Source organism: Canis lupus, chromosome 9 (assembly GCF_048164855.1).
Source record: "Canis lupus baileyi chromosome 9, mCanLup2.hap1, whole genome shotgun sequence".
Classification (NCBI taxonomy): domain Eukaryota; kingdom Metazoa; phylum Chordata; class Mammalia; order Carnivora; family Canidae; genus Canis; species Canis lupus.
The window spans coordinates 38,382,350-38,402,093 of NC_132846.1; the positions used below are offsets into that span (position 1 = coordinate 38,382,350).

The 19,744-nt window shown below is 38.2% G+C and overlaps 1 protein-coding gene across 11 annotated transcripts in view; it reads left to right on the plus strand.

The window, feature by feature from the left end:
• SYT16 (synaptotagmin 16) overlaps positions 1-19,744 on the plus strand; it is a 232,198-nt gene that overhangs the window by 198,725 nt on the left and 13,729 nt on the right. For 10 of the 11 annotated variants that reach the window (XM_072838858.1, XM_072838857.1, XM_072838861.1 and 7 more), the window contains 2 exons: positions 1,436-1,876; positions 5,340-5,529. In XM_072838858.1, the coding sequence (XP_072694959.1) occupies positions 1,436-1,876; positions 5,340-5,529 (631 nt within the window). The remainder of the gene's footprint in view (positions 1-1,435; positions 1,877-5,339; positions 5,530-19,744) is intronic. The other variant, XM_072838862.1, reaches the window with a different exon arrangement.

Here is a 19,744-nt window from a genome sequence, read left to right on the forward strand (position 1 = left end):
TAATGTGAATTTTAAAAGAGAAGGCATTTATCCCATGTCTCCTGTGTGTCAAGTCCATTCATTTTCACAACAACTCTATAAGTAGATTTCATCCCCATTTTACTGTGGAAGAAAGCCGAGAGTGGAAAGGATTAAATAATTTATCCAGTGCCATAGAGGGAGTAAGTGATAGACCTGGGATTCCCAAGGATGCCTCACTCCAGAGAACCATGCACTTTCACCTCAACTCTGCAGGAAAGTTTTGTTGATAAATGCACATTTTCACTATATACTTTAAAAAATAGTCTTTAAGTTAGTGAAGACTGGTGTTCAATTACATAAATGAGAATGGATTCCAATTTACAATAAGAATCAGGTCAAAGTTTAGTTATGAGTAAGTATCATGCCTTCATAGAAAAAAAATCATTATGTTGACATTCTTTATAGTTTTTTGGAGAGTACTTCATTGTGATAATGCAGTGCAGCTCAGTTTTCTCAGTGAGGTCATCAGAGCTGACTGGCTATGGGTGAATTGTTGTCTAAGGGTGCTATTTTATAATGAGGGGCCCATGTTTGAAAATAGGTAGCCTCAGTTCATTGATGAGAATAGATATTCTGATTCCATACAACTGGGATTCCACACCACTCCATCAAGTAGGCATGATAATTTTGCAGCTAGAGCACAGAGAGGGTAGCCTATTTGATCAGAATCAAAAAGCTAGTGCATGGTAGAGTTATGATTTCAATCCAGGTGTTCTATCTCCACAACCAGTGTCACTGTTTGCTAAGCGGCTGGTGCAGATGCCCTCCTAAACTCTTGATACTCAAAGTGCAGTTTGAGGCCCGCTGAAATACTCATGACCTAAGAAATGCTGTCTCGGGCCCCATCCCAGTTCTATGGAATCAGAAACTCTGAGTGACTCAAGTCCACATGAATGTTTGGAAGTTCTACTCTAAACCTTTTCTCCAATGCAGCTTGAAAATCTACTGAAGGATCACCTGTCCATGAGCCCCATTAGGATTCACATCTGTAGAACTCCTGGCCCTTGGAGCACAGGCCCAAAATCAGCCATTTCTCCTGGGGACTCCAGAAAAAGTAATTTCTTGGCAGTTGCATAGTTGACTAATTTTAGACTTAGTATCTCAGTTTCATGATAGTGGTCAGTTGTGCTTTCTGAGAGTCCATGTATATGAAAACACTTCGTAAATATAAAAGCTTTCTTCATTCATGCCAAAAGCATTCATGAAGCTCACCATATGCCAGGCATTGTACCCCTAAAGAATTCACAGTCTAGGGGAGACACAGACCAGTAAACAGACCCTTCATATGTATAGGGATATATGCCAGTGGTCAAAAAGTGCAAGGTTCTAAAGGAGGACAGAGAGGCACCATCTCACCAAAATGTATTTGGGCCTTATCATTTCAATTCCTAATCTCTTCCTCTATCTGCAACAGGAACAGGGTGGGGCCAATTTGCAGGTGCCAACTGGGGTCTTGGAGCCCATCTCAAAATGTGGTGACCTGGATGTCATCTTTGAATATAGAGCTTCCAGCCAGAAGCTCACGGTGACCATTGTGAGAGCACAGGGCCTCCCAGATAAGGACCGAAGTGGTGTTAACTCCTGGCAAGTTCATGTGGTGCTGCTGCCCAGTAAGAAACAGAGGGGCAGGACAAGCATACAAAGAGGCCCCAACCCTGTCTTCAAGGAGAAGGTCACCTTTGCTAAGCTGGAGCCCAGAGATGTGGCTGCCTATGCTATCCGCTTCCGCCTGTATGCTGCCCGTATGATGACCCGTGAGAGAATGATGGGAGAGAAGCTCTTCCATCTCAGCCACCTGCACCCAGAAGGGGAAATGAAAGTGACTCTGGTTCTGGAGCCAAGAAGTAATATCAGTGTGAGTATGTTAAATGGTGCTGCTAATGATGCGATATGTTCAAGGATCTGGAATTGTCAGCCCTTGATTTAGTACATTCAGCCTGTGAATTCAAACACCTTAATTTAATTTTCCATTTGGCTCTCCTCATCCTTGTAAGCCATGGTTTGCATTTCATGGTACAATGGTTTCTTTTCTCTTCTTTTCTTTTTTTTTTTTTTTTTCTTTTCTTTTCTTTTCTTTTCTTTTCTTTTCTTTTCTTTTCTTTTCTTTTCTTTTCTTTTCCTTTTCTTTTCCTTTCCTTTCCTTTTCTTTTCCTTTTCTTCTTTCTTTCTTTCTTTCTTTCTTTCTTTCTTTCTTTCTTTCTTTCTTTCTTTCTTTCCTTCCTTCCTTCCTTCCTTCCTTCCTTCCTTCTTTCTTTCTTCTTTCTTTCTTTCTTTCTTTCTTTCTTTCTTTCTTTCTTTCTTTCTTTCTTTCTTTTTCTTTCTTTTAAGTTTTTTCTTTCTTTCTTTCTTTCTTTCTTTCTTTCTTTCTTTCTTTCTTTCTTTTTTCTTTCTTTCTTTCTTTCTTCCTTTCTTTTCTTTCTTTCTTTCTTTCTTTCTTTCTTTCTTTCTTTCTTTCTTTCTTTCTTTCTTTCTTTCTTTCTTTCTTTCTTTCTTTCTTTCTTTCTTTCTTTCTTTCTTTCTTTCTTTCTTTCTTTCTTTCTTTCTCTTCCTTATAAGCCGATGGATATATTCCCTGTCCATTTCTGGAAATGACAGCAAGTGTAGGGGAAGGTCTTAGCTTGCTGATTAACTGACCTGTGGTCTGACTCTCTCCCTCTTGCCCCACTCTTAATATGCATTATGATGAATCTCAGAGATGGGACATTCAAGGGGAGCTCCTTAACATGTATTTCTGAGTGGGCTACAACAGCAGCCCTGATCTCCAGCACCTCTAGGACCTTCCATTTATATGACTGGCCAACTCCCATGTGCCTTATCCTCTGCATTCCTGCTGGGGTTTTGAGGAAGGACAGCATAGCTTATATGTCTAAAAAATGGACAACCCACTATTTCTGGGGGTTAAGTGTCATCTAATATGAGGGCCTCCTTTATAAAAACCATGAGAAAGATCAGGGAGCTATCTTGTCTGATTGGCTATTAGGCCAATCAGTCATCCATTCAAAAATGTTTACTGAGTGGCTGCTATGTCAGATACTGTATAGGCAGAGGGGATGTAGGAAAGAACAGAAAGGGTGATGCCTCTGCCCTCAAGAGCTTACAACCTGGTGGAAGAGGGGCAACAATTGCAAACCAGGGTACATGAAGGGAAAGAGAGGGAGAGAGACTGCTCTGGGTTTAGAAGAGTCAGAGAATGTGTCTTTGAAGTGGTAATAAAACATAGAACTCCTCAAATCAAGGGGTCAAGACTGATGACATGTGGATGACCAAGGATTCCAGGCAGAGGGAATGGCACATGCAGGCATCAAGGAGTAGGAAGGAACTTGTCCTGTCTAGGGGGAGAAAAGGAGCCAGAAAGTCTGGAGTGTAGTAGTGGGAGATCCAGCCACTGAAATTTTTAATAGATGTCTCAAAATTAATATCTCCAGACTTGTCTCCCTAAATCTATTCTACCTGCTGCCTTCCCATCTTGGCTAAAGGAAATTTCATCCTTTTAATTGTTCAGGTCAACCTGAAATCCTATTGGCTCTATCTTCAAACTATAACCAGAACCTAACTCTGCTGGATTACTCAAATGGCCTCCTAGTGGTCTTCCTGCTTTTGCATTTGCCCCTTACAGACTATTCCCAATCCAGGGACCCAAATGAGACTTTTAGGAGCACCTGGGTGGCTTAGTACATGAAGCATGCAACCCTTGATTTTGGCACCAGTCATGGTCTCAGGGTCCTGGGATGGAGCCCCAGGTCAGGCTCTGCTCTCAGCTGTGGTGTCTGCTTAGGATTCTCTTGCTCCCTCTGCCCCTCCACTACTAGTGTTCCCTCTCTAAAATAAATAAAAATCTTAAAAAAAAAAAATACAAGCCAGATCATGTCTCATATCTGGTTAAATTCCTTTTTTTTTCTTAAGCTCTGTGTAAAGTATATCTGAAACCCTGCAAAATGGAAGCCAGAGGAGGTCAGAAAGAATCCTGCACTATAAGGCATAGGAGTAGGTATGATCACAACCCTATTTCTCTGTGCCAGGTTTTGTCCTAAGGGCACAGAGTTGAGTAGGAAGCTGAGCCAGTGTGAAAGAACTTTGAAGGTAAAAATTCTTCATCATTTATCTGTTGATCATGATTATATGCCAGGCATTGGACTATGCACTGGATAGAGTGATTTATAAGGATTCAAAATGTGATGGGAAAGGCAAGCTTTGTAGTGATAGGTATCTTGGTAGATGCTTCTGTAGAAGCACAGGGGATCCTTACCCTAAACTAAACAAATATGTCACTACTAGACTGTCATCATCTATCTAGATAGCAGGGATCATGGCTTGGTAAACAGGGTCTTTTCCTACAGATGTGAAGAATATCTAATCCTTTTTAGTGTATTCATTTCGTTGGAGTTTTTGATAAAAAGTTTTAGGAAATTATTTCAGATGTTGAGAAGAAAGTTTGAGCTAAGTCTGATGCACTTGATTCTGGTGGAGGAAGTGGTGGTAGCCTCTGAGAGGCTAGTCATCTTGTCCCCATGGAGCCACTGCCCACTATACTTCTCGAATGAGAGTCAACATGCTTTGCTCTCCTCCTTCCAACATGTCTGGGTACTTTGGAGAAGCAAGCGTGTAAATAAACAGGACAGAAGACAGTCTGTCTCCTAGGCTCACCTGGTGCATGCAAGGTCTCTGAGATCTATAGTCCACACATGGGCGCTTTTTTTTTTTTTTTTTTTTTGCCAAACAGTCATAAAAGTGCCCATTTTCAATGTAGTTCATTTCACCAGGGGGGTAAAAATGTAGCGTCTGGCATATTCCTGACGACCCTATGAAGCAGAACTAGAGGCCAAATGTTCTATGTGACGGTAGATGGTAGTGGCTATTTCTTTTCTAGTGAAGACAAAGTGCCTCCTGTATTGCTACATTTATCAAGAAGCTACAGAGAACAGAAACAAAACTCCTGCCTAGAGTGGATGGGTTCCATAGAAGCATTTCAGCACAAATTACACAGGAGGGAATTTTTGGTCTATATTAAATGTATTATTAGCTCTTCGTGTATCTGAGAGTTTGATTTACACTAGTAATAATATCTCTGTCCGCTTCATCTTTAGAGAGGAAATGTTGAATGGAGACAGCTCTTGAAGCAAATATGTCAGCTAATAATGCAGGGCATCTCATCCAGGCCTGCACTCCCCAGGCCCATTATCATTCACACCAAGTGCACCATTAGTAATCTTTGGCAGCAGTTGAGATGGGGCCACAATTTCACCACACATAATATTGGCTTTCTGTAAGAGAGTCATACAGCATGGACCAATGGATTCTTTGTTGTTCTTCCCCTCCAGAGTGGAGAGTCTCCGCTGAGCCCATCTGCAGTTTCTCACAGTGATAGTGCTTCATCCACGCAGTCGCTGTCTCATGGAGGGGCGCCAGAGCTATTGGTGGGGCTGGCATACAATGCCACAACGGGGCGATTATCTGTGGAAATGATCAAAGGCAGCCATTTCCGAAACCTCGCTGTGAATAGAGCGCCTGGTAAGTGCATGTCTATACCCCCAGTTCTGGGCCTACCAGGGGCAAGTAGAAGGCTGTGTTTGCTTTGGTCTTAATTCTTTAACTTTTATAAAGAAATGATCTTGGTATGACTTAGACGCGTTTTTACAAAGTGATACCTCTGAATGAATATTAAAATGCCTTTCTAATTAGATTGAAGGCTTCTTCAATACCTGGATGTATCTCCATGCAAAATAGGCTGGCCTCTGCATGTATATGGTGAAAGGGAAGTGATGTATTTTCAGCAATATAATGTGTATGGGCAATTAAAATCTGCTTATAGGTTCTAGCCCTGCAAATAATTTTAAAGAGGCACAGTTAGGTTTTGGAGTGAGGCAGAGCTGGGGTCAAATTCCAGCTCTACCCACTTAACCCATTAGCTTTGCTCTGACCCAGTACAATTTAACTCTCAATTCTGAATCTCAGTAGAATCATCTGGAACAAAGGGATGGTAATAATACTTTCCTTATGGGTTTTTTGGCAGAAGGTTTAAATAAAACGATTTGCATAAAGCATTTAGCATAATGCCTAACACATAGTGAGCATATAAGAAATATTAGTGGTTATGGTGCTGACAGAGGAGGAGGTGGAAGAGGAGGATCTGGGGTAATATGAACCTGACTTACCAGGAGAGCTACCACTTTGGAGATCATCACTGGAAAGAGAGGCTCAAGGTACTCCCATAGCTGCAGTCCTGTGTTCAGAAACCTGGAATAAAAATGCTGCTGCTGAAAACAGCCACAACTGCCTATCAGGACCCAAGAAGTTAGAGACTGAGCATCAAAATAATACTGCTCAAAGTTAGCTCGTCCTTAATAATTGTCAGCAAAAGTAGTTTAAAAGGGGGATAGGAAGATGGTTTCTGCATCACTTCTGCATTCTGGATCTCATGCAAATACATATAATGAGAGGAACCTAATTTGTACCTGGAGTTCTAGCTGCAAGGGAGTCTGAAAAATGTTGTTGAATTTCCAACCTTTTAAGCCCAGAAGGCAAACTAGAAGGGGTAGAGTAGAGGGCAAGTGAGCCTATCCACCCCAGGGACCAGAGTGTTACTGAAATAAGGATGAAGTTGCTAACAACGTGGTAGGCTAAAGGAGTTAATGGTCTCTGGCCTCACATGTCAGCATCAGGTGAAGAGCCAGCCATGCTAGTAGAAAAGTGTCAGCTTCTATAGCAAATCCAGGCTCTCTCTTTTCTTAGGCTTTAACTGTGTCGCAGCCCACAAAGTCTCTGTTCAGTGGTATCTTGTTAGTCAATCTGTATTTATTTGAATACCCTTAGAGCAAGGTAGTTGGAAAACCCAGCTCTCCAGATAACAAGAGAGCAGATACATAAGTAATGTTCTGGGTTGATGCTCATAGCCACGTGAGAGCTATTTAAATGCATCATAGGTGCTGATTATTAATCACACAGCTAGTCTCTTTGTTAGATACAGCCTTGTTTTTAAAAATAGCTCTGGACTTATTAAAGACCTCTATTCGCTGCTTTTCCATTAGAGCTTTTGCCACATTCCTCCTGAAATGTGTTGAGATCTGTGTAATTCTTTGGGTAGAACATGGTGGTGTGGCAAAGAATGATATGGACGTGAATCACACAGTCATGACCTATTCCATTTCATGCTGGGAAGTTTTAATCTGTGTGCTGGGTGGTAATATGGTGGCTAAGAAAGCATGAGCTGAAGGCTAATAAGCTAAGGTGTGAATTCAGGCTCTGCCACTTACTAGATGGGAATTACTAAACTTTACTAAATCTCAGCTTCCTCATCTGTAAAATGGAATTATAATCATATATACTTTCTAGGTAGAAATACTACATAGAAAGCTGTGATGTTGAGGATGGTACTATTGTATCATTATACATTTCTATATAAGAGAAAACATGCCAAAGAGGAAATTCTTGTAACAAATATTTAAAACTGAATAAGAAAAAAAAAGGCAAGTCCTAATTTAGAAATTGATTCTATTCCAGAAGTTTAAGTCAGTTTGGCATTTGCTACATGATTTTTTTTGTAGACATAATGTTGCAATTTAATTTAAGCCCTAACTGACATGCTGTATCTTTGCAACCAGAGTAATAGAAAACAATGTTGCTGTGATGCTGTTCATTAAAACAGAAGCCTAGTAGTGAAGACAACAGTTTTTTGTTTATGTAGAGTCTGGTACTTGAGGAAAAACCCGTTTATTCAGGAGGGGCTGAGAAAGTAGAAGGTTCCTTTGTGGAGATTGTAAAAGGGATCTCGTGGTATTTTCAAGGGCTTTAGATGTTGATGGCATTTGTTCTTCATTATGTCTCACTTTATTATGCCACTAGCACTACTTTGGCAGTCATCAGGCAAGCTTAGGATACATTTTTAGTCCCCATATGGAAGAAAATAAGAGACAGAACAAGAGTTTTATGAGATAACTGAGCAGAGTTGGAAGAAAGGGGGAGAAGAGAGGATGCAAGCTGGGGGATGAATGAGCCTGGGAGTGATGGGTGGCTGAGGGAAACTGCCAAGTGCACTGTCCCCATGAAGTGGACAGAGGGCAAGAGGTGCCACCAGAGCCTGCATCAGAGGCTGCCACAGGAACTGCCTGCCAGGGTAGAGACATGTGTGGTAACACTTGTGTGAGGGTCGTAAAACCCTTTGGGGCTCTGGGACAGTTTCCTCTTCTGTAAAGAGAGGACACCAATCCTGCTTTACAGACTAGCTATGAAAATTGAAGAAGAATGGTCCTTAGAGAAGCCTAAAGGAGAATAGGTTGAGCCTAAATATTGGGAACTTTTCTTCTTTAGAATATCAAAGTTTCTAAATATTTCTAGAAACTGTGAGAAAGGCTGAGATTTACAAGTGAGAATCTTTTGCTTCAAAATATATCATGAAACAAAAGATAATTTTGAACTTGCCAACCTGATCCAGTTGGATGACTGTTAGGATATTTTAAACTTTTCTTCCTAAGCAAGATAGAGGAAAGGTGGGCAGATAGTGGATGAAATTCCTCTTCACTACTAGGGCCCTAGAAGAAATAAACCACTGAAATGTAAGCCCTCCTTCTCAAACCTCTGAGATAAATCCTTGAAGGAGAGGGTTCAGCGAGAGTCAGGTTTTGCTGATAAGCAGAAGCTGCTGAGAGCATTCTTAGGTATGAGTCTCTATGACATGTGCCAGAATGGTTAGAAGTAAGGCTGATTCCACCAAGTGTTGGTGAGGATGTGGAGAATACATTCTTGGTGGGAATGGAACAACTACTTTGGGAAAAGGCCTGGCAGTTTCTTACACAACTAAACTTGCACTAAATCCAGCAGTTCTATTTTTAGACATTTACCCATATGTTAAGAAGAAGAAAAGACCTGCACAAGAATGTTCAGAGCAGATTTATTCGCAATGGCAAAAACTGCAAGAGTCCTCATGTTCATATGAATGAATAAACAAATTAAGATATGTTTATATAATGGAATACTATTCAACAACTAAAAAAGAATGAAATTAACATGGGATCTCAAAAATATACTGAGTACCTACTACATGACTCCATTTATAGGAAGTTCTAAGATAGGCAAAAACTCGTCTATACTGAAAATGAGCAGAAGAATAGTTGCCTTAGGATTGGTATTGGTGTTAAGATGAACTGGGCACAGACATGAAAGAATATTTTGAGTGATGGACATGTTCTATATTTTGATGGGAGTATGAGTTAAATGGATGTTTGCATTTGTCAAAACTTACTGAATGGAACTAGGCTTTGTGCATTTCACTGTGTGTTAATTTTTCCTTAAAATAACAAAGAACCATAAAATATTGAACTCTGGTTAATTAAATACGTGCTGAAATGTTTATGGGTGAAGAGTAATGATGAACAGCTAGAATGGATTGACGGGTAGATAGATAAGCAGGTATGTGAGAAAGAAAATGGTATGAGCTTGGGCTACTACAACAAAAATGTCATAGACTAAGTGGCTTCACTGAAACTTACTTCTCACAGTTCTGGAGGCTGGGAAGTTCAAGATCAAAGTCCAGCTGATTTGGTTCCTACTGAGAACCCTCTTCCTGCTTTGCATACAGACACCTGGCAGATAGAGAAATCATCTCTCATATCTTCTTATGAGAGCATTAATCTCATTCAAGAGAGATCCACCCTCATGACCTAATTACCTCCCAAAGGTCACGTATCTAAAAACCATCACGTTGGGGATTAGGGCTTCAACATATAATTTTGGGAGAATACACACATTCAGTCCATAGTACAAACAAAGCAAAATATAACATATGTAGAATCTAGGCAGTAAGTATATATGGATGTCCACTGTATAATTATTTCAAATTTTCAGTGTACTTGAAAATTCTACTTATACAGTATTGGTCAGAAAAAGCTGGTCTAGTCTAGAATAGTTCAGCTGGGTCAAGTGGGTAAAAATAAAATATAAGCCTCAGCTTCTGTGGTTAGAATCACATTGTTTTTGATTATTTATGTTGACATCTCAAGGTCCAACTTTATCCCCCTGATTCAAATGGATAGGATAGAGTAACAAGCAACTGAACCTAAGGACATCTTCTGTAGCACTCTCCATAAACCACACCCATCCCAAGAAAAAGTGTGTGACCAAGTACCTCTTGATTTCTAACTTTAACCTTTTCTCTGTTCATCCAATGCATGGATGGATGGATAGATGGATAGATAGATATAGATAGATATAGATATAGATATAGATATAGATATAGATAGGTTTGTATCTAGATTTGCATCTATCTACATACTTTTTTCTTTCTTTCTTTTTGGAAAATGCCCATGTTATAAATTTTTTTTCATATAATAGGTGGGCTAGGGATGATAAAATAGGCTATTTGAAAATTACTGAAAGAAGCCCATTGAACCAATTCAGAAACAACATATAAATGAAGCAACAGCATGAACTAATCTTAGCCTCAGTCATGTAACAGTGTGCCAAGAACCATGCCAGCCGTTCTCAAGGTAATACTTCATTTAGTATGTGTGGTCAGTGTTCAAAAATATTGTCGTTATTGCTGTTAGGGTGGCATAGGCTAGTCTACAAACTGATGGCAAGGAATAGTCTCCATATCTATACATGGTGGATGCTTCAGGTGAAAAAGCAGTTTTATAGTACCTAGTAGATATATGAAATCTCGATATGCATTACCAAATGCTTTTGAAAAAGTTTCCATGGAGAATTAGAAACATTTGATTATCCTTCAAATTTGGCTTCATGGGAAAGCAATTCACTAACAATTTAACAGCTCTGTTCTGCCTGCCACCCAATTACTGCATGGCCTCGACATTTGATTTAACCTCTCTGAATTTCATTTCCTTCCCTATTAAATGAGGTTAACAAGCTAATGTTACTGATACAAGTGCTAAGTTAAAAAAATATATTAGCTATTCTGTTGGCAGGTTCTCTTTCTCCATCTTTATTTTCACTATGTCTCCTATAGCGCATTACTGCATTGTGTATATGTTTGTGTATATATACACACATATAATGGTTCTTGTCAAAAACTATCATTAAGATGTCCCCTCCAGTTAAAAACAACAAGTTCCCAGTGTCTCAGCATGTGCATGATTAGCCACATGTGATAATTACATCCCAAATGATAATACTTAGAGCACCAGCATATTAACCTTGTTTGGCACTCACAATAGCAGAGACTAGAGCAAAGGAAAAAAAAAAAAGCATATCAAGCTGCCTCATGTCGAGTGCGAAGAACAGGTGGGATGTAGGGGGTGAGCTGTACAAATGGAGTGCAGGTTAAGGGGGAAAAGGGCTAAATGAAAATGAACAGATATCGGGCATATCACCTTCCTTCAAAATCCTGGTCCAGTTTTCAGCCAAATATGTATTTATCAGTGTATATTAGTAACCACTGTGTGCTCAGAATTAAATGGAGATTTTATATGTGGCACTAATTTACTGAGTGCGTAGGTGATAATCCTTTACTTCCATTAACCCACTGAACTCCCACAACAATATTGAAGTTAGTCAGAAAAATCTAGACAGAAAAGCAACAGGAGGGAGATACGGTTATCATGTTATGTGAATTATATCCCAATCAAGCTGTTTGGTGGTGGTGGTATTTTTTGTTGTTTTTGTTTGTTTGTTTTTGTTTTTGTTGTTTTTAAACCAGGTTACCTATAGAAGAATGGCAGTAAGACCAAGGATAGACTTTTCTACAGCAATGACAGAAGCCAGAGGACAAGGGGACAATATCACCAAAGTCATGAGAGGAAAACACTCTCAACTTTTAGTATTCTGTTTGAGTGAAGGAAAAATAAAGATATTTTCCATAAAGTTTGGAAGGGTTTATCACTGAAAGAACTACTAACTGATGTAGTTCAGAAGGAAAGAAATTGAACTTGGAAGGAAATGGTAAAGTTCAGGAAGGAATAATGAACAAAAATCTTGGTAAACATGTAGGTAAATACTGCAAGAAACAAAAAAGCAGCAGTAGGAAAAATGACTAATATATTGGGAGTACAACAACAAGTCGAAATGAAGTTATAGGCAGAAGTCACATGGAGAATGAGAAGGGGAAATAGAAATCAAAGAATTGTGAGATCCTTATGTTGCTTAAGAGGAGTAGAAATATTAATCTTAGACATTAAATCAAAGTACGTGTTAAAATTTTCATCTAACTTTCAAACCAATAGAGGGAATAAATTAGAATAAAGAAAAGTCAGTGGATCAGTAGAAACCAGAAAAGGATATGTAAAAGCATAGAAAATGCAGGTTAGAAAGCACAAACCAAAATGATAAAAATAAAAAAAATAAAAAAAAACAAAATGATAAAAATAAATAAAAATTTATCAGTGATCATAATAAATGTAAAGAGATTAAAATTGCTGTGTAAAAAATAGATACAACACTATATTATCTCTCTTGCTCCCAGTCTCTCCCTGTTTCCCCTCCCTTCATCCTCCCACTCACACTGTAGTTTATGTTGGCCCACCTGGCCTCATAATGTATAAGAAAAAAAATTCTAATTACCAACGAACTGAGCTTAGCTCAGGCATATAAGAAGGGTTTGATATGTCATTTGCAAATATCTTCTCCCATTCTGTAGGTTGTCTTTGAGTTTTGTTGACTGTATCCTTTGCTGTGCAAAAGCTTCTTATCTTGATGAAGTCCCAATAGTTCATTTTTGCTTTTGTTTCTTTTGCCTTCGTGGATGTATCTTGCAAGAAGTTACTGTGGCCGAGTTCAAAAAGGGTGTTGCCTGTGTTCTTCTCTAGGATTTTGATGGAATCTTGTCTCACATTTAGATCTTTCATCCATTTTGAGTTTATCTTTGTGTATGGTGAAAGAGAGTGGTCTAGTTTCATTCTTCTGCATGTGGATGTCCAATTTTCCCAGCACCATTTATTGAAGAGACTGTCTTTCTTCCAATGGATAGTCTTTCCTCCTTTATCGAATATTAGTTGCCCATAAAGTTCAGAGTCCACTTCTGGATTCTCTATTCTGTTCCACTGATCTATGTGTCTGTTTTTGTGCCAGTACCACACTGTCTTGATGACCACAGCTTTGTAGTACAACCTGAAATCTGGCATTGTGATGCCCCCAGATATGGTTTTCTTTTTTAAAATTCCCCTGGCTATTTGGGGCCTTTTGTGATTCCACACAAATCTTAAAATAATCTGTTCTAACTCTCTGAAGAAAGTCCATAGTATTTTGATAGGGATTGCATTAAACGTGTATATTGCCCTGGGTAACATTGACATTTTCACAATATTAATTCTGCCAATCCATGAGCATGGAATATTTTTCCATCTCTTTGTGTCTTCCTCAATTTCTTTCAGAAGTGTTCTATAGTTTTGAGGGTATAGATCCTTTACATCTTTGGTTAGGTTTATTCCTAGGTATCTTATGCTTTTGGGTGCAATTGTAAATGGGATTGACTCCTTAATTTCTCTTTCTTCAGTCTCATTGTTAGTTCTCATTCATTTGGGGAATATAAATAATAGTGAAAGGGAATATAAGGGAAGGGGGAAGAAATGTGTGGGAAATATCAGAAAGGGAGACAGAACGTAAAGACTGCTAACTCTGGGAAACGAACTAGGGGTGGTGGAAGGGGAGGAGGGTGGGGGGTGGGAGTGAATGGGTGACGGGCACTGGGGGTTATTCTGTATGTTAGTAAATTGAACACCAATAAAAAATAAATTAAAAAAAAAGAACTTTTTAACAAGGAACTTTTCAGCAAGGAGACTAAGAAGCAAAAAAAATAAATAAATAAAAGAAAAATAAAGAAGGGTTTGACATTAGGAAAATCCGCTACTGTAATTCACCCTATTAACTGATTTCTGGGAAACCATTATGATTATCTCAACAGGTGCAAAAGGAGCCTTTGAATAATGCACTATGCATTATTGATAAAGAGAACTCAGCAGATGGATAATAGAAGGTATGTTAGTATAGGGTAGGCTAAGATGCAGTAACAAATAAGCCCTGCAGTCTGGGTGGCTCAACACAGCAAAGTTCAGTGCTCCCTTACATCATTGTCTATAGTGATCCAGGTGAGTCCTCTCAGCTGGGACGAAGGCATACAGGCTCTTTCCATCTAATGAGACAATGTTACCATATTCAAAATGTGACCTTCATTGTTGTCATGGAAGGGGAAGAGACAGCATGGGAAATTTCTTGCTTGGGTGGAATTATTCAGAACTCAGTCAGTCACAAGGCCTGGTCAACTCAAATCTGGTATGAAGACTACATCCTTAGTTTGATATTTGACCTGATTCATTCTAATCTTACTCTGCTGAGAAGGTTTGTTGGGCCTTTGTTGTTTGAATTCTTTTAAAATCCATTTCTCACTGTTTGGAAGTCTGGAAACAGCTTTTCCAACTACAAAAAGGTCTGAATTTCAGTATTTCTTCTTTTTCCTTCTGTTTTCCTTGCACACTGGCCAGTTCTTTCCCAAGCTTACCTTTTGTCTATCTCTGCCTCCCAAATGAAGCTAGTAGTACTAAATACACTTCTAACATTCTGTTTTCCAATCTGTTTCTCTAGAGCAACAAACTCACTGGGTTTATGCCCTCCTTCCCAACTTATATCAGATGGTGATTTTACCATCGCATAAAATGGATTATGGGTCTCCACTGTCCTAGCCTCTGATCTCTTCATCATCTGGCACCCACCTTTGATGCCAGTGCCCATTCTCATGTTTTTATTACGGCAACAATCCAGTCCAGATGATCACTTACAATATCAGTCATATTTTGTCAGGGAAATAGAAATAGTCTGGATACTTTGAGTCAGATGTTGTTTATTATAGGGTTGAAGCATGGGAGGGCTCCCTTAGGAAATATAGAAGTACAGACATCACAGGAAAAATGCCAAAATGGTCTGAGCTGTTTGTGTAGGAAAGGAGTTATTCTCATAAGGTTGTTTAAACACCATGGGCAAAACCCCTACTTTGCCATCTGTAGTGCCTAGATGCATGCCAGCTACTGGATCTAGAGAGACGTGGCTCCCCTTTTCTTCTACTTTCCAGTCTCAGACAAACAGCATTCATTAGTGGAATCTTACTGGCAGGAGATTTAGGGAAATGTAGTTTTAAGTTGTATGCCCCTTTGGTACAGGAAATTGCACAGAAAGGTGAAAATGGTGTTCAATATCAACAACTAATATGAGATATGGAAGGGAGCTTGCTTAATCTCAGTAGTGGGCATTTACAGAAAATCTGTACTATCATTCTTAATCCTGAAATTTCTTTAATAAGTCAGGAATAAAATAAGGATTCCCACTGGCACCACTCTTACTCAGTGTTAGACTGGATGCTCAAGGTAATTCAGTAGGGTAAGAAAGAGAAATAAAAATTTGAGATATGAAAGGAAGAAACAAAACTATCATTATTCATAAAAAATTGTTTACATTAGAAAATCTACAAACTTGAACTAAGAAGTTTCTCATACAAAACCAGTTATTTTCTAATTCATCAATAACAATTATGAAGTAGCATTATAAGGCATGCCTGGGTGGCTTGGTTAAACAGCTGACTCTTGATTTCGACTCAGGTCATGATCTCAGGATCCTGAGATCCAGCCCCTGGTCAGCTTCTCTGCTGGGCTCAGAGCCTATGTAAGATTCTCCCTCTCCTTCTGCCCCTCCTCATCCCCCCACCCCCACAAAAAAAAAAAAAAAAAAAAAGGAAAGAAAGTAGAATTTTGAAACATTACTATGTAAAACAGTGAGGAAGTACCTAAGTATCAAAGGGTAACATTAATAAGAGATGACTAAGAAAATGATGGAGAAAAATGTAAAACTTTTTGAAAGACACAAAAGAAAACAAAATAGATAAGTAAACTATGTTCATTGGTGGGAATGTTCTATATTGTGAAGACAAAAACTTTCCTCACATTAATCTATATATCCACTAGAATCCCAACCCAAATCCCCACAGGGTTTAGGGTTTGTTTTTTTTTCGTATATTTTGCTTTTTTTAAAAAATAGGACCTGACAAGCTGGTTCTAAATTCATATGCAACAGCCAGTAAAACCAAGCAAGAACTTAAAATAATGAAAAGTTTTTAAAAAGACAATAGTAGTATTCTTCATAGCAGATACAAAGGCATATTATAAAATGATGATAATAACTATTATCAGATGGAAGAAAGACACTCAAGCCTGGAAACTTGGTATCTGACATTGTATTACAAATCAGTTGGGAGATAATAGGATTTTTTTTTGATAATAGGATTTTTAATGAATAATGCTTACCATATGGAAAAAATATATAGATCCCTATGTCACATCACATATAAAGATCAATTTTAGGTAGATTAAAGATCAAATATGAAAAATAAATTCTTATGACTCAAAAAAGAAAATATATGAGACTATTGAGTTTGGGTAAGATTTCTTAAAGAATTAATGCATAAGGGACACCTGGGTGGCTCAGAGGTTGTGTCTGCCTTCCGCTTAGGGCGTGATCCCGGGATTGAATTTCGCATTGAGCTCCCTGTGAGGAGCCTGCTTCTCCCTCTCTGCCTGTGTCTCTGCCTCTCTCTCCACAAAAAATTTAAAGCAGTTATACTACAAAGGTCACTATAAAATAAAAGGATACAAAGAGAAGATACTAGCAATAACTATAACAAAGATTTTGTATCTAGAATTTATAAAGAGCTAGCAATCTACTCCTAGACATATAGTGAAAAAATTCTCAAATTTTTGTACAGTATAAAATGAAAAATATTCAGTGATACCTGATTATTTTCAGTTCTCGGTAATTATAAATAAATATCCATTAATTAAGAGAATGGACAAGTGAATTATGGTTTAGAATACTATACAGCACTTAAAAGAAATGAATCACAGATATATATATCAGTATAGGTAATATAAAATATATAATGCTGAATGAAAAAAGGCAAGTTTTAGGAATACCTACAGTAAAATGCTAAATACTTTTTTTAAAATGTGCAAAATTCTGTTAAGTACATTTTGGATATATTTATGTTTACTTATATAGTGAAAAGTTTTTTTAAAAAAATTTTTATTGAAGTTCGATTTGCCAACATATAGTATAACACCCAGTGCTCTTCCTATCAAGTGCCCCCCTCAGTGCCCATCTAGTGAAAATCTAAAAACATATATGAAAATGATGAACTTCAAATCCAGGGTAGTAATTCCCTTTAGTGAGAGAAGAAATAAAATAGGATCAAGGAGGGGTCCTCAAGGATCTTTAATTATATTTTATTTCCTAAAAATCCAACAAAAGCAAAAGATCAGTAGCAAATATGACAAATGCTCAATATCACAAGTCCATGTGTTTGATATTTGTGTATGTGTAACATTGTTCTCTACTCTCTTATATATGCTTAAAATATCTTGTAATTATGGATAAATTAACAGGAAAAGGGAAGTTATTTTTTTTAAGATTTTATTTATTTATTCATGAGACACAGAGAGACAGAGGCAAAGACATAGGCAGAGGGAGAAGCAAGCTCCACGCAGGGAGCCTGATGTGAGACTTGATCCCAGGACTCCAGGATCATGCCCTGAGCCAAAGACAGACACCAAACCACTGAGCCACCTAGGCATCCTGGAAAAGGGAAGTTAAATGAGCAAATTCTTTTCTCTTGCCCAGACAGTCATGGTGCCCTGTCCCAAGGCAGAGTCTGTAGTACTATCAGTAGATAATCATGTTGCAAATGGGCAGACAGTGTTATTTCTTTGGAAAAATGACTTCTGAGTTTCAAATGACATATTTTTGTGCCATGATAAATTGAAGATTGTGTACTCTTATAATTTTTTTTTTTTTGGTACACATGGCATCTTCCTTTTTGGAGGAGACAATGATGGTAAAGCAGCTGACACAGCGGAGTCAGAAGAACAGCATCGAAGACTATCAAAGAATTATGACTCATCCAAACTTTTAATGATGGTTTTGAGTTACTAGAACCACTGAGGGGCATTCTCAATCATTATCAGAAGATAAAATATCACTTGGTATTGTTTTGTAGCAATACTATCAATTCCAAAGAATTAAAACAGAATTCAATTACGTTTTATATTCACTTGACTCTTTCTTTATCCATTCTGACTGGTGCTCATTGGAATAAGTCATTGAATCCCAAAAGACCCCAGGTGTACGCTGCATTGTTCCTCATAGGTAGACTTTCTTGGGCACAGCCTTTGCTCTGGACACTGAAAAGTAAACACAGTATTACTATAGAGGAAAGATTCCCTCTGAGCTGGAACAATCAGCAACATTTCCCTTCTTCTGGTTAGGTGCCCTCAGCCTGGATTGTTGATAAAATGATTATTTTCCCCTTTTGTCATACACATATAATTCAGCTTCGGTGATGGTGGTTTGGTAGTAAATGGCCTTTTTTGTAATTAGAATGTGATCTGTGACAGGATAAAGATTGAAATTGCACTTTGTGAAATGAGCAGGTCTTTGTTTGCAACATTAACTCAATTCCCACTGCCATAACTGAGGGGAAAGAATTGCCAGAGCAGTACAGTGACTGGATTGAACTTTTCCTATAGGAATCATGTAGCTGTACAGCTGCGGAAACACAGATTCACTCCCCTATTGCTGGTTTTCTGACAGCTTTCTCTGTAGAGCAGTTTGAAGAGTGGAGAGCCCTGTTTCCGAGACAGAGAAGTGTTTTCACACCTGAAGTGTAATTTCACACCTTGTGTTTCTCAGCAGATAAGTGAATAAAATAACACATCAAACCGGAATAGAAAAAGATCAACATAGAAAGAAAACTGCAGGTTGTAATTTGTTTCCTATCTTACAATGCTCTTGTAGAGAACAGTAAATTACAGAGATCTGGATTTACACTTTTAAAAGTTTGACTGGTTGTTAGGTGGGAAAGTGAGCAGTAAACACTAATCAGCTTTCAGCCTACATTGAACAGAATGTACAGAATGACAGAATCTGGGAAACGCCCTAACATTTAGTTTTTTTTTTTTTTTTTTAAGACTAGGACACACACAAGTAGTGGTAAAAATTATAGTTGAGAGAGGGTCAAGAAATTGTCAATTTAAGTGATTGTAATATAAATATAATTGTCTTCAAGGATAATTATCTTTATAATTATCTATTCAGGAATTTTAGCAGAAGTAATAGAGTACATTAGTAAAATTTGGATATTTTCTTTCCTTTCTATAAATCATTAAATTTATGAAGCTAGTCACCATTTTATAGCATTCTAGTGCAAAGGTGATAAAACCAAGGGGTTTATCTTCATTTTGCAAGTTTAAAAACCCAAGACCAAAAGAAAAAAGAAAGTTGAGCCTGCTGAATAGTCACGTATATATGTTACAGAATCTTTAATATATATCGAATGTCTACCATGTTTTAGATACTAGGCCAGGAACCAGAGGTACAGTCATAAACAAGGCCTTTCCTCTTTCAAACTGAAACCCTTGCAGATGAGTAAGCAATCAGTGATAATGCTAGGTACTAAGTCCTGGGATAATCTGAAGCTAGGTTTTGATGAAGCCCACAGAGGGGTTATCTTAACCAGATCAGGTCAGGATGTGGACAAGTGGTTAGCAAAAATTCCTGGCTAAAGCCACATCCAGACCCAACTAATGAACAGAAATAATGGGAAAGTGGATATCACTTGTGGTATCAGAGTATATACAGTTGGTACAGAAGTGAAAGGGAAAGAGAAAGGTGGGTTGGAGGGATGAAGGTAGTTCAGTGGAGTGAGAATGCTATATATAAAGGCAGCAGTGGTACCCAGTGAAAC